The sequence below is a fragment of the Aquarana catesbeiana genome, linkage group LG05 (assembly GCF_042186555.1).
Source record: "Aquarana catesbeiana isolate 2022-GZ linkage group LG05, ASM4218655v1, whole genome shotgun sequence".
NCBI lineage: Eukaryota > Metazoa > Chordata > Amphibia > Anura > Ranidae > Aquarana > Aquarana catesbeiana.
In genome coordinates this window covers 363,435,590-363,451,704 of record NC_133328.1, presented here as the reverse complement: position 1 = coordinate 363,451,704, position 16,115 = coordinate 363,435,590, and the positions used below count along the sequence as shown (strand labels likewise).

The 16,115-nt window shown below is 42.1% G+C and overlaps 1 protein-coding gene across 7 annotated transcripts in view; it reads right to left on the bottom strand.

Annotated features, from left to right (window-relative positions):
• RELCH (RAB11 binding and LisH domain, coiled-coil and HEAT repeat containing) overlaps positions 1–16,115 on the bottom strand; it is a 251,582-nt gene that overhangs the window by 138,800 nt on the left and 96,667 nt on the right. For all 7 annotated transcript variants that reach the window (XR_012244472.1, XM_073630909.1, XM_073630910.1 and 4 more), the window contains 3 exons: positions 12,517–12,630; positions 9,395–9,586; positions 6,001–6,092 (listed from right to left, as the gene is read on the bottom strand). Coding sequence is in view for 6 of the 7 variants with exons in the window: in XM_073630909.1 (XP_073487010.1) it covers positions 6,001–6,092; positions 9,395–9,586; positions 12,517–12,630 (398 nt within the window). In the remaining variant the exon portion in view is untranslated. The remainder of the gene's footprint in view (positions 1–6,000; positions 6,093–9,394; positions 9,587–12,516; positions 12,631–16,115) is intronic.

Sequence of the window (16,115 nt, the reverse complement as noted above, 5' to 3'; positions counted from 1 at the left end):
AAAAGGCTGAGCCCGAGTTCCCGAATGCCCAGCCAAACTGTACATCGGCACTGGAAATGAGTCTGGTCTGCCTCAAAAAAGTGAAAACAGAGTTAGGTACCTGGTAACTACTTTCGGGGCCAGTGCTACCACTAGGCAGACTAGGCAGCCGCCTAGGGTGCAACTGCAGCTGCTGTGTACACAGCTCTCTGGTGAGGAGATAAACAGCCTTGTGTGTAGAGCCAGGTATCAGTCTGAGAGGACTGACAAACACGACGAGTGGGGGGAGGAGTGTGAAGACGGCATGGCTCAGTCACAGGGGAAAGCAGAACATTTTTGATAGAGCTGCACTGTATGGGAGCGATCTGCGCTCCCCTCCTACCAACAATACACTGAGCGGCCTGGCCTGGAAGTGTCTTCACCAGCTCCCGACACTCGTCCTGGGCACTGACACACACACACACTGATAACGTCCTAGATGGGGAGATTCACATCCTGTGTATAAGGAGACATTAGAGGAGGAAAATACAATGACTGGTGTTTGTAAATGCCACCCTATACACACCACTGACTGCTCTGCAAACTACACTCTGTACTCACTCAGCCCGCCCCCATTATAGGACAGTAAACAGTTCCTTCGTGATGACACACACCAGCGTTCAACTCGGCTCGTCCCAATGCACAGGTCACAAGCTGAGGATGTAGGTGAGTGCTCGGTCCTGGTACACATGCTGTTAGTAACTTTTACTGGAGTTGATATTAGTGCTGTGCAGGGTGGTCAGTGTGTTGGCTCTCTATTCTCTATGTTTCTTTTTTCTGCTGGTGACCACCCATGGAACACAATGCCTACAAGTCAGGCTGCTGCCCACTAGTCCCTATGTATTCTCCTGGTTACTTCTGATACTAGTGCAGCATTTACTAGAATTGGGCTGCATTTTCCTTCACTTGTAGCATCTAAAAGGGGTCTTCTCCTCCTCTCCCTTCCACCAGCAGTCAGTGACTGCAGGAAGAAAATACTGTGCTGTACTGTGCTGAGTTCTCGGGTCTGTACACCCACTGTGCCCATTATGAGGGGTTCCCACCATCCCTGTGCTGGTTTCCTGGGTCTGTACACCTGCTGTGCCCATTATGAGGGGTTCCTACCATCCCTGTGCTTAGTTCCCTGGTTTGAACACCTGCTGTGCTCATTATGAGGAGCTCCCCACTGATGGGCACTGATGAGGCTGTACTGATGGGCACTGATGGAGACTTATAGGTGGCACTCAGTACCCATGGGCACTGATGGGTGGCACTAATGGGCACTGATAGGTGGCACTGATCATCAGTGCCTTGATTATCTGTGTACATATACCATGTACAGGGCCAGCGTTACCTATAGACAAGGTAGGCACCGGCCTAGAGCGCACATCAGTCAGGGGTGCCACGCCAGTGCCCCCCTCCGCCACCACCACCACCTCCAGGCTCCTACATACGCTGCATGCGTATCATGCGCCGGTCCAGTGACTGACTCCACCCCCAAAATGGCAGTCTATAAAAAGGTGGGGTATACATGGGCAGGGCAAAGGGGGTGGAGTGAGGGGTGGAGCCAAGGATAGGCAGCAAAATGGGGTTTTGCCTGGGGTGTCAAAAATCCTTGCACCAGCCGAGACTACTTTTCTAGAAAGTCTTCCAGGGCAGCATCTGAGAAATATGGCTCCTCCCACCTAAAACCTCCATCCACCATTTTAAAAAGCCGTCACATACCTCAGTAATATACAAGTACCGGAGGAACAACAGGCAAATATACACCATCCTTCCATAAAACCTCCACCCAAAAAATAATAAATATGGACGGGTATGCAGTGCTGCCCTAGAAGACTTCCTAGAAAAAGGAGTTACCAGGTACCTAACTCAGTTTTCCAGAGCAGCATCTGGGAGGATTTAGCAAGCAAGACTATTAAGGGGGGGGAGTCTACAGCCTGGAGGACCTTCCCACTTATAAGATTAGTCTTGACTGGACAGGAAATAAATCCTGTAATGTTTTGTAAGGGTACTGAAGCTCGACCAGGTTGCCACCTGGCAGATCTCGTCTGGCGCGGCTCCTGCTTTTTCCACATATAAAGATGGCCAGGCCTGGTAGAATGGGCTGCGATTCCCTTGGGTGGTACCTGGTTGAGAATGGTAGATATGAGACATACTAGTCTGATCTAACTGCCAGCTCTGTGGAGTTATTGAGGCGACCCCCTTCCTCTGTCCATAGTGATGTCAAAGATTTGTGAAATGACCTCCGACTCCACTTAGAGGTTCTACATACAACTGAAGAGCAGCAGTTAACTCCTAAATTGAATGAGTTTTAGGATTCGTACTGAAATCAATTTATGTGCTCCATGGGAATAATGCTCCACACACTGGAAGACAATAGGAACCAACCCCCCCCCACAGCGGTGATTAGAATGCCACCAAAACCATTGCTGTAATGTCACTTGGCTTGTTAAAGTGGTTGTAAACCCTTCTGTGTGACTTAACTATAGGTAAGCCTAGAATACGGCTTACCTATAGGTAGTGGAAATATCTCCGAAACGTGTGCCGTTTAGGAGATATTTCACTTGTAGTGCACCGATGTTGTAATCGGTGCATGCGCTGTGAAGAAATGGACCTCAGTGCCGTCTCTTCCCCCAGCATGTGCCATTACCGACGACTCCCGTGCGCATGCACGGGATTAATGTCATGTGGCTCTGGCCAGTCACAGAGCCGGAGTCCGCGGCCCCCGGAAGAAAGGGGGGTGAAGATGGACGCAGCCTGCACAGGGGACAGCGATGGATTCGTTTGCAGTCACATAATGGGCTAGTATGCAATGCATACTAGCCCATTATGCTTTAAATTTGCAGGCTTTGCAGGGAGAAACAAAAAGGAAGGAAAACCTATCAGGATGGTCAATGCAGCCCTTGCATAGGGGACTAGTCCAAGAGACAGTCAGTTATATGTTGCAGGATCCACACCCAATCAAATCAAGCACAAAAACTTGATTGCGCACCAGACTGAAGTGAGAGGAAGGTGTCTGACATCTTTTACAGAGGAGACTAATCCTTTTAGGACTCCCAGGCATTCTTTTGCTACAAGTTTGCTTATGTACTTTTGGCAAAGATTTTTGGCCCAGCAGGCTGACAGTTTGCCCTCACAAGAAGCACAAGCTTTAAGGAGGGAATGCACGCTGCTGGTCTTAGCCTTTAAAAAACAAAAAAAAACAAAAAAGAACATAAAAAATAAATAAATCGCTGCTACCACTAATTACCAATATGTGCATAGTGGTTAGGTAAGAACAGAGGTGGCCTCAGCATGCTCTGGCTTACCTTGGAGCAGTCCTGGCTCGCAGACTCTGCAGGGCAGGACGGTGCAGCGTCCAACATGGTCAGTTTCAATCAAACAGCCAACACATGCTCCTTAAAATCGTTCCCACCCTGCCCCCAGCTGCCCATCAGCAGTATGGGTGAACACATCTGCTGATAGTGTGCTCTGTCCCTTCTGCTGCAGCAGGTGTCTGGCTCCATAACATGGAGGACACATGTTCCAGGTTCCAAAAACGCCCCCTTGGTGAAACCGGAAGTGATGTCATCCACTGCAACAATCAAGATGCACCCGGAAGTGACGCAAGCAGAAGTGTGGTGTACTGCCCATACCTCCACCAAGATGGCACTGGTCGGAAGTGATAATATCACCATGTCCCACGAGCAAGACACCACAATCTTGGTCCACCCTGAGCTCCAGACTGAACACAGCAGGTGAGAGTCAGTGCCTGGAGGAAAAAAAGAGCAAACGCTCTGCCTCCTGGCCCTTGCAGATGGGGGACAGTTGCTGATCCCTTCAGTGGGAGCGAAACCTCAGGCAAAAAGGAGGGAGTAACCCCGAGGAGGGTCCTCCAGTTGCCCCTGTCCTAAAGCTGCTTAAACGCCTCTCTAGAGGCTTGTGCAGGCAGTCAGATGGGGAGGCCCTTACAACTAGACAAGAGCCTAGAAGGGAGGGGGAGTGTGCTGTGCTCTCTGTACTGTACTATAACTTTTTAAAGGGCTTTATACATATGTGTGTGTTTATGTGCGTACATATGTCTGAATGCGTGTGCTTGCATGTGTCTGTAGGTGCGTGCGCGTACATGCGTCTGTATGTGCATACATGCGTCTGTGTGTGCATACATGCGTCTGTGCGTGCATACGCGTACATGTGTCTGTATGTATGTGTCTGCATGTGTGCGCACGTACATGTGTCTGTATGTGTGTGCGCGTGTGTACATGTGTCTGTATGTGTGACACACAGTAACATGAACCAAGCCATGGACAGGGGTGCCTCAAGACTGAAAATACTTTTCAAGGGTGCCCCGACTGGAAAAAGGTTGAGAAACACTAAGTTGGACATGAATGTGCACAAAGCCAGGTCCATAAAGACATGCTTTGACAAGTTTAGAGTGGGGGAACTTGAATAGCTGGAACAGAGCGCTGAACACCTTTGAAATAAACTTGGATGATGATTGTGATCAGAGTTTTCTATTCTAAAATCACCTAATCTCACAAATGCTCTGGCTGATTGGGCACAAATTCCCATAGACTAGTCCAATATCTTGTGGCAAGTCCTTCCTTAAAGTGGTTTGTAAACCTCTTACATATACCCAGTGAAGTGACTGGGCTCAGGTGATACACAGATGAAACAAATCCTCCTACATAAGTTGTACATGTTTATCTGCAGTCTTCTCTTCTCCACAGCCATTCAAAGTGCTGTATATTTAAAGCTTGTCTGAGCTGTTAAAAAACAGGGGGCGGAGAGCTGAAGTTACACACTGCACAGCTCAGTGAGGAGAGCTCAGGGAGCTGATTGGAGCGAAGGGACACATCCCCTTCACACAGCACACAGGAACAAAGCTGAGGCTGTTAATCAGCTGGAAATCCCTCCCTTGTCACCATTTTTTATGTGTCAGGAAAACTTGTCTAAAGTGATTCATGCTGATAGCAGAGGAAAGAGGCAGCAGACAGAAATGACACTTAGTGCTCTTAATTGAAACAAGCACACACTATAGATTGATATGCTTTTTTCATATTTCATGTCTGAGGTTTACAACCACTTAAAGGATGGAGGCTGTTCTAGCCACAAAGGGGTGGGGGAATTTCTAAATTATTCTCACGATTTTAGAATTGGCTGTTCAACAATCTTATATAGATGTGATAAGAAAGTGTCAGCAAACCTTTGAGTATGTAATAAAAAAAATAAAAATTACAAGTCAGCTTTGTCTCTGAAACTTTGATAAAAATAACTGATTGCCATTAGAATTTAAACAAGCCACTAAGCAGTACAATGAAAATATATTATGACTTGATACTCAAATTACAGCAGGTCATTTTGTGAATTTATGTTTGGTTGTAAGTGGTCATATTGTGCAATACTGACCAGTGATCACTTATTACAATGTCCTAATTTGTTGGTACAGTGATCTCTAACATCCTATGCCCTTCTTAAATTATTGGCTACACCAACGTTGCTGTGGCTCACCCTTTCATTAGTCTCCTGACCACATCCTTGTTACGTGGTAGGTCAACTTTCCCCTCTTCTGTAAAAGCTTCATTATAAACGCACTCAAAGAAGAGGATTTTGAACTTGGCATTTTAGTAAGCCCCCCGTGCATGAATTTAGACACACTGGAAAAGGAACCATTGTCCCACTGTCTTATGGCGCATAAGAAAGGCGCCCTTCAAGACCTTGATAAAGAAAAACCAAACATCTATAATGTAATAGTTTCAGATTTATTTGTGACATGCATACCGAGACGCATGGCCGACCTTTAACCATTTTAACTCTATGATGCTCGTTTCACTGAGGTGAACATTAAAATTATATTTTACAAAGAGTACGTATTTAGTTTAAAAGTATTACATTTTTTTAGTATAGAACCACATACCCACCATTCCCATGAAATAACATTCTTCATATTTACTCTGTAATAAACTACAGTGTCTGCTCTAGGACAACATAGACATATATCCGAATAGCAGTTCTACATACCTCTGGAGAGTCGCAATTTGTTCCAGTAAAGCCACTTTTTCTTCATTGCACTGACTGATTTTATCCTCTAGTTCTTGAACTACTGCAGATGACTAAAGAAAAATTGTGAACGTTATATACTTTCCACTCAAGTAACAAATACCGACATTATTTCCCCATTAATCCCTGTGATTTGCGGCTTAACGAAAACTTATAGTAATTTCCTCAACAAGCAAACGCTGCTAAATCTGTGACGTTTCCCATTTATCCATGGTATAGTGATCATTAAGTTCAACTGTTTGTTCTACAAGGCTGAAGACATTTTGCTGATTATCCTAGCAGCTTCTTTAATGGTGAAAATGGAGCAGGGTACCAGCATAATTCCAGAGCAACAGTGGATGTCAATAGCCATGGAGAGAGTGACAAGTGGAGACACAAATCTTACATTGCTGAAGGAGAGCAGATTAGCAGACAAGTGTGCTATAATCCATATTATGCCAAGAGCCCACCCACCCTGCAATTTCTAAAGTTCCACATTAGCAGTAGTGTATCCGTTCTTTAAAGTTTTCTACTCTAGATAGTAAAGGGTTTATGGTCTCTTTAAGACAGTGGTTCTCAACTCCAGTCCTCAGGACCCACCAACAGGCCAGGTTTGCAAGATAGATGAAATACATCACAGGTGATATCACTTGCTGCTCAGTGATTGTAGTATTCTAGTCTGCATCTCCCCAAGGTAATACTTAAAATCTGGCCTGTTGGTGGGTCCCGAGGACTGGAGTTGAGAACCACTGCTTTAAGAGGACTACTTTTCATATACTTGCTTTTCACGTGAATGTGAACATTGTATTGTATGTTTCATACGGTGTGTCCATAAGGGCGCACAGGTACCGCCCACTCTCTTCTGCCACCCCCTCTATCACCGATAGATTCATGCATTGCATGAATCTATCTATGGCCATCGCTACCACCCCCTATTCAGGTGCCCGGCCCCTTTTCGGGCGCCTGAATTACAACGGCGGGGTATTTTTTTGGAGCACCTGATTAGAGCCATAGGCTCCAATAGGCATCAAAAACCATGCTTGGCGCTCACAGTTCACCCAGCTGTGTTAGAAAAGCGAATGAATATTCGCTTTCCAACACTGAACCGCCTCTCCGCCAATCAGGTGCTCGGGTCTGTTACCCATCACCTAATTGGCTGAAACGACAGGCGCTGTGACTGGACGTCTATCAGGCATCAAATCATAGCAGAGGACGGGAAGAGAGGATGGGAGAAGACATTGAGGAGCATGGAGGACACCGCTCGCCGCCGCCACCCACTGAGACAGGGTGAGTGCCAGGCAGACGGCGGGTGGGTGGGAGGGCTACATTGGCAGCGTTTGATGGGGCAGTGGCAGCGTTTGAGATGGCACAGTGGCAGCGTTTGAGATGGCACAGTGACAGCATTTGAGATGGCACAGTGACAGCATTTGAGATGGCACAGTGAGGCTGCAATTGATGGGGTGTTTGTTTTCAGAATTTTTCAGTTTGTTTGCGGCCCCCCAAAAATGTTGAGCACCAGCCACCAATGGTTTCACGATATACAGTTTGTAAGTATTTGGCTCCATATTTCTGGTTAGAGATAACAGGCCCATATAGGAATGTGCATATGATCCCAATAAGTGTAAATAAACTAAAATTGCAGTTACTTGTTCAAATTTATACAGTCACAAACACAAAACATTGGGCAACAAAATTAAAAGCTAATCTCCAGGTAATCTAGATCTATAAAGCTCCCTACCCATCCTCCTGTAATGTAAAATGAATCATTTTTATTTCTTCGTTTGCCCCTTGTGGAGATACAAGATCTTGAGAACCCTGTAAAACCATCATGGGGTATCATTAAGGCCAGTTCACACCACAAGCAGTCCAGTGCATCCAAAAGGCATTCACACTAGTGCAGTCAGTTCCAGAAAAAAAAAAAAAGTAGAACATAATGCATTTTTCCTACACTGGACTGGTACGCGGTAAAACACATCAAACACGCACTGCAACGCATCACAAACACAAACGCCCCAGACCCTAGTACAGTGAAAAAAACAAAAAAAGGGAAGAAAAAAAAGCACCTGGAATGCATTCGGAAATGAATTAAAAATGTGTTAAAAATGCACATGCAGAAATGCATCCAGCGCGGACCTGGAGTGCGTTTTTGTGGTGTGAACCAGCCCTAAAAAGGATAATGGGTATACCTTATGGTACACCCATATTCAGGTGTTACAGGTGCACAAGCCTTCGCACCCCAGACCCCCCCTCCATCCCCTGTTTGGACAGCGAGTGGGGGATCTTCTTCCTCCACTTGCTGTCACAATTTTAAAACACCGATCCGGCACCGTCATCCATTCACTGTGTTCTGTGAATGTGAAAACTACAAGTACTGACAGCCTTTGCAGCTGTTGGCTTGTAGTTCTCAATGAACTATCAGGGGGTTGTTGAGCACTCTAGTAGTTCAATGTGTCTTCCACTCATTGTGTAACTGCCTGCTCATACAGCTTACACAGACTGTCTGCAAGAACCCTGCATTGCACCCGAGATCTCCTGATCACGGGTGCAATGCTTTGCAGGCTTATAGTATAAATATAAATACAAAAAAAAAAAAAAAAAAAAAACCTGCAAAATAAGTGCATTGATGTATTTATTTTTTACACAAATGTGAACTTATCCTTTAAAGCAAATGCTCTCCGCAAGGTGGGAGGAGCCAGCAGAAACAGAAAAACATACAGGCCACTGTTGCAGGTGGTGAAAGACTAGAAAACTTCCTTGCTGCAGCACTATAATAAGTTGTGGCATCCTGTAATAATATCAGTGTTGTAGCATTGCAGCACTAATTTGGGTGGAAGCATTGTGCTGGGCAAATAAGCTGTGCCTGCTTACAACAGTATCAGCACAGACATAACCTACATGCCCAAGACAATGCTGCAGAAATGACAGGAGCGTTTTCTTCTTTTTCACGGACCATAAAGCGTCCTGCATGTCCATCCACACTAGCACATTAAATTACCTTTACCTAACTAAGAACTTACAGCATCCCTGAGTACAATAAGGTAAAGTGCATTGCAGTGAGCACCTGACGCTTGCACCAATGTACAGCTGGCAGCATTGGCATGCTGTTGTCAGCAGTGTCAGCTCTGAACCACTGAGAGGAGTCGAGCACACCAGTCAACTAGGCCATAAGATGCAGGCTGAGGTGAACGGTCCTCATGACAGCGTGCCTTACCTCAATCCAAGGGAATCTGCAACCTAACAGACTTTATTGGACACAGGGACAAGCTGTATATAAACTGAAGGGCAAAACCATAAAATAGAACACAAAATGTACAATTATTTAAAAAATGATGTGAGCCGGAAGTTCAGCTTTAATAAATAATAAAACAAATCTCACCTGGACAGACTGGGGTTCCACTATGGATATCTGGGCACTAGAAAGGGGCTCAAAGTCATCTTCTTTTACAACAACTGCAAAATCTGCAGTGTCTTTTACTACAGCCTGGTGGCTTCCAAAATTACGATAAAGTTGCAAAAGGTCTGGAGGTTTTGGAATATTTAATCCTACATCATCCCATAATTCAAAGTCCTGAAGAAAAAGCACAGAGGGTCAGGATTCCAATTACCTGGCTTAAAATGGATTAGTATATACACAACCTCTGTGCTTTCTTTTCAATTAATTCAATTAATTTTTTTGAATACAGCAATCCACAAAACACAGCATAAAACATATATACGTGTACATGTTACATTTCACAACCAGGTTTCTTGAGTCAAAAAAAGCACACCCTGTCCCAGGGTCATAGCAATTTTTAGAAAGCATTCCTTGTATTAATAGAAAAAAAAGGAACCATTATATCAAAAGAATTTGTATACCATGGTAACAGAACTGGAATACATTTTAGCATATACGATTAAATCAGGGGTGTCCAACCTTTTGACCTTCCTGAGCCACATTGGAAGAAGAGGAATTGTGTCGGGCCATAAAATACACTAACAATAAGGATAGCTGATTAGCAGAAAAAGTTGGGTAGATCACAAGGTAACAATTGCTCATATAATGTACCTGTCTGAGTAATAAAACTTCAATTTTTTGTAATTTTTTTTTTTTTTTTTTATTATTATAAAAGTATAAAAGAGCAAGCAACATAAAACAAGTGCCATATTTGACGCGTTTTTTGATAAATGAATGCATCAATATCTGGTTGGATGGATGTAGCACCAATTCTCAATTACTTCTCAAGGTGCATATCAGATATTTTGGTTCTAATTTTGCCCTTAGGCCCCTTTCACACTGGGGCGGTTTGCAGGCGGTATTGCGCTAAAAATACCGCCTGCAAACCGCCCCTAAACAGCCTCCACTGTTTGTTCAGTGTGAAAGCCCGAGGGCTTTCACACTGAAGCGGTGCGCTGGCAGGACGGTGAAAAAAGTCCTGCAAACCGCTTCTTTGAAATCAATGGGACAGCGCGGCTATACCGCGGCAATACCGCGGCTATAGCCGCGCTGTACGAGGGATTTTAACCCTTTTTCGCCCGCCAGCGGGGGTTAAAACTGCACCGCTAGTGGCCGAATACAGCTGCAAGAACGACGGTACAGCAGCGCTAAAAATAGTGCTGTTGTACCGCCGACGCCCCCACCGGCCCAGTGTGAAAGGGGCCTAAGTGTGCTTTGGTCTTGAAAATAGTTGCTCACAAATCCAGGTGCTGCCAAAAACTGATGTCATGAATAAGGTGAAGAGCGGGATATTTTAGTTTGGGAAGATAAAAGTTAAATAAAAATTCATTAAAGACCCCAAATTTTCTATAGCCGCATGTATTCGCTATTGTAGATGCATTTTTACAAAAGAAAAAAAAAAAAATCAACATTTTTATGTAAGTTTATAATTTTGTGTTGGGCTGCATACATAGCTCTCTTGGGATACCCCTGGATAAGATTTACGCAACATGAGAAGGAAGAAAGAAGAAAGCAGAAAGAAAGAAAAGACAAGAAAAAGTGTGTAAAGAGATGTTCTCCATCTCTTCATCCATCCCGTGAGCCCAGCTTACCATGAATTTCATTGTTTTCCTGAAATGTATTGTATCCATGGATCTCATTTTTCAAATAAAGGCAATTTGTCATTCAATGTGAACAACCTCTGTTTTAACAAAAACTAAGCAAATTCACAACGCAATAAGCCCTGGTTCACACTGGTGCGATTTGTCATGCAATTTGACAGTTCAAAACTGCATGACAAGTTCCATCGTATTGCCAGCAAGGGAACCCTTCAAATCGTTGCGACTCAAGTTGCAGTGACTTTGAAAAAGTTTCCTGCACTACTTTTTTGGGATTTCATTGTGACTTACAAAAATTAGCAACTTTGAAATTGTGCTGAAGTAGCGTAATCTCAAAGCAGCACTGGTGTGAACCAGGGCTAAAAGGACACATTTGGTAATTGTTAAATTCATTGCTTTGCACTGGAAACTCCCTTAGATCAGGAGCATACAGAGGATCTCAACTTCAGCTCCACTCATTTAATTCACTGCCTTTACCATTTAATCGTCCATTATGGGAACCTCAGATCGCCAACACTACTCACAACAGACGTTGGACTACTAATTGGGGGCTTAACTAGGAGTCAGGCAGAAGGAATTCCCTCTATGTGCTCTGAATATGGCTTGCTAGTGAGAAGGAAAAAACACAGGTGCTACTACCAAAAAATAATTAAAAAAATAGATTACATAAATGATATTACATATTAAATATTATATTACAAAAAAATCATCTTTCTAGTGTAATTAAGGAATCAACACGTACTAAAGCTAGAAAAAAAAAGTTCCATACAGTAAAATTGTTATTATTGCCTGTATTTCATAACTGCACACCTATACAGAAAGTTAATTATCAGTAATCTAATGATGGTGTGCCACTTGCTGCTTTTTGCTAGCACAATGGCTGAGCAAAGGACTACAAAAAAAGAATTTTTCTTCTAAGGGTTTATTGAACAGGAGGTTCAATTGCCACCACATCCTTTAAAAATGATCTGTTGGACATGTGAGCCCATTACATACAGTACTCACCCATGAACATGATTTAAAGCTATTTTACACAAACCATCTTGCACTGTATAGTTACTTTTTACAGCTGACATATTGTAGACTACCATGGACATAACACCATGTTTCATAAGAGCCGGTGAATGTTTAATAATTCCATATTCTACACAAGTGCTTTGAAAATCAGCAGTAAAAAAGTTTTTATTAATTCATGGTAATTAACGTCATGGCATCTGCAGTGAGATCACATTTGGCATCTAATAGAAAACTATTGAAGGAAATTCCAAGAACAATATAAGCAGTTAGAAGGATATCCTTTTTTGCCTTGCTAGGATATTCCTCCATATTACATTGTTCTAGAATGGCCCTTTCCTGAGGAAAAGTCCCAGAACATTACTGTTTTTCTACCTGAGGATTATGCACCTTCTAGCGTTTCTATACAACCAAAAATAAACATATTATACTTAAATGTAATGAGCACATTACCTGGTCATCATTTTCATCAGAAAACGTTATAGAAGTAAGCTTGTGGTTATTTTCCAATAAATACTCGTTCACAAGGTAATTTAGTGCTCTTTTTTCAAGATTTTTAATAGGTTCCTAGAATAAAACAAACCAAAGCAGTTAGAAAAGCTATACAAAGCTATACATATTTGTGTCCTTACTGACTGGTGAGGTCTTAAGAAAAACTCGAACCAGGTAAGAAAAATTCTGCCAATATTCACTTGTGTAGCCAATACAATATGCCTATATAAGACCCCCCACCTTTATTAGTATATGGCACCTCTGGAGCTGCCCTTGAGAATAACAGAATGTATCTGGATGACTAATGCTTATGAGGGACTCCGATATGAAATTCAGGACACACTGTTCATTTCATACTGTAATACTTCCATAAAACCGCTACTATCGTTATTTTGAAACAAGACTGTATTGTATATTAAGCAAGCCTCCAATTCTTATCCTAAAATATAGTCTTTGGCAGGGCAAATATTATGGATCTCAGGGATAAAGGCAATCCTAAACTGATAAAGGAAGTGATGGCTTTAAACTGGAAAGAGGCAAATATACACACAATGGTTCACTTCACCATCATCAAGGGGCAATGACTATTATAACTGCTTAAAATTAAAATAAATGACAAAACATAAGGGTTATCTTCTCCAAAACTGACCGTGTTAAATTTGAGTGTTTAAGCTCTGTATATTTAATACATTTAAATGGGGGGCCCTGCTCTCCTCATATTAATGTATTATACTGTAGGTCTATTCTTGTAACCAGTTCTGTTTTATGATATGCGGTTGCAGGAAGAAAATGACCTTAAGATATAATACAGAATCTCCTTATGTGAAGAAACAGCTCTGTTAAGTAGGCTAGCTAAGATTGGATCTGAATTGTTCATATTTAAAAAAAAAAATATAGGGAGAAAAAAAAAAAAAAAGTAGCCAAAAGCCAAAAAAGCCAGTTTCCTGGTTGATTGGCTATTGCCTTGGCATTAGCACTTGTACAGTCACCAACCCGGAATAAGTAGAGGGATACAGAGAATTTAGAATTTTTCCCTGATTTCATTTGCTGCATGTTCATTTTAAGTCAACTAGCATTTTCAGAAGGTGTCAGTAATGCCAATCCACAAATTTCTCGACAGATGTACTCAAAAGGTGTTGTTCATAGACGACAATCAGGATCGATATCTAAATTAAGACAAGGAAATTGATCACTAAAACGACTTCAATTTTTCTATGGTCTGATTCCACAGCATCTGTTCCATAGTTTGCTTTTGGAACGGTGGTGGTGGTGGGAAGGAACGGTGGTGGTGGTGGGAAGGAACGGTGGTGGTGGTGGGAAGGGACGGGGGGGGGCGTCATGTTTTATTAAATGGTTTCCAACGTGACTCCACATTTGCTGCAGTAACTTTAATTCTTCTTAAAATTTTTATACAGTTTAAATTGCCAAGTATTAAAATCGTGACCAACAACAATTGCAGCTATACCTACTAGCATAGGTATGCAGTAATAGTACAGGCCATTGGTGAGATGGTTACAGAGAGAGCTACAGGGCTTGGTCCCATAATGCAACAATATTGGATTACAGTTATACTTTCCCTTACCGTCCTCCCCTGCAGACTAGTTTACCTTAAGTGGAAATGTAATTTACTAATGCAAGATAATTATTATGAGATTATGCACTCTTAATTGCTACCAAGCGTTTACTATTAATTCACCTAGGGACCAATTGATACAAATACATGAGAATGATGAAATTAATATACAGTAAGCATACTGTATACACACATTAAATATATATATATATATATATATATATATATATATATATATATATATATATATATATATATATATACACACATAAACACTATGTACACAGTATGTACATGTAGTGCACACACCCCACTCAGTTTTTGAAGTGTTATGGTGGCCTATACACGCTTTAATAAATGATTTATTTAGTTTGCGATTATGTATTCATTGGCAGTTTTTCATATCACATTAAAAGGTATACCAATGGTCCTTGCAATCCATCTTTTGGAATTCTACCATACTCCATTCTAGAATGCAATTACTGGATAATGTAAATGTGAAAAATACAGGGGTTTTTTTTCTATTCAGCAGATATTAAGTCTAAATATAGTATATATATTTCCTTACAGATATTGGAGTCGTTTCTTAAACTTCAACATACTCAGTATGGCTAAATCACTAAAGGCATACAGACTATTTACTTGGTGAATCTTCCCGTAGCTTAGCAAATAAGACAAAGCTGTGCTCACCTTGTACTGTATACCCAATAATGAACAAGGTAAATTAAAAAACAATTCCAATAGTAAAAACAGCCCCAGTGCGGCCCCTTTTACACTGCCGCGACTTGAAAGTCGTGTGATTTTGCAGCCGCAATTTTATGCGATTTCATGGAATGCTTGTGTAAACTTGAGGTCGGACCAAAGTAAAGTCGGACCAAAGTAGTGCAGGGTCTACTTTGAAGTCGCACAGATATGAATGGTTATCATTGGGAATTATGGGGTATGACTTGTCATGCGACTTTGCACTCCCAAGTCGCAGGACGAGTCGCACAAGTGTGAAAGGGGCTTAAGTTGGGTTCTTTTATGGCTAGCGTTATTATCCTAATTATTGTAGTGGGAAAAAGGATAAAGATAAAATAACAGCACTAAAAAATACAGAGTTGCAGTTACTCATTAACTATGTTATATGATGAATCGCTGCCTAAAAAAGTTTATTTAAAAAGTGATGATAAAGTCTTGTTTTTTTTTTCCCTATAAAAAAATAAATAATTTTATACTTACATGCCCTGTGTCCTGTGTATATTCTCCTCCTCTTGCATCCCTCTTCTGTGATCCTGGCCCCTCCCTCCTGTTCAGTGCCCCCACAGCAAGCAGCTTGCTATGGGGGCACCCGAGCCGAGTCAGAGCTCCCTGTGTACATTCAGACACAGAGCCCCGACCCGGCCCCGCACCCTATATCCCCTGATTGGCTAGCTCACTTTGATCGAAAACAGCGGGAACCAATGGTGCCGCTGTATCTCAGCCAATCAGGAAGGAGACTCTTTAGAATTAAGATAAAAAAAAACCTGCCTTTACAACTACTTTAAGTTTGCTTTTAAACAATAACTGAAATCTGAAAAACTGCCACTAGGTGGCATACAAAAGATGTAAAAGTGTAATTCTAGGAAAAAAAGTGACAACGCACAGCTTGCATATTATAAATCATAAACACAACATAACTAATCTGTTCCCATTCTGATTATTAATAACCATTCATGTCTATTCCAAAACCCTAAAACAAACAGTGTTTCTGAATGGCTTCAGATTTGCTTCAAGATTTAAGATAAAAGGAAAACCATTTCAATTCTGAATACAATAGCGCTGCAGGGGAGATCTGGAGCTTTTTTTTTATGTTCAACCTACTGGTTAAAAAAAAAAAAAAAAAAGTGTATACTCGGCTTTAGTTTTAGGGCTTGTGTTCCCCAGCGGCGGCATTATACTGTGGCTGCCAGTGTGCGTTGTGAAGGAAGCCGTGCTGTTGTGTTATGACACGTCTTACAGTTTATAT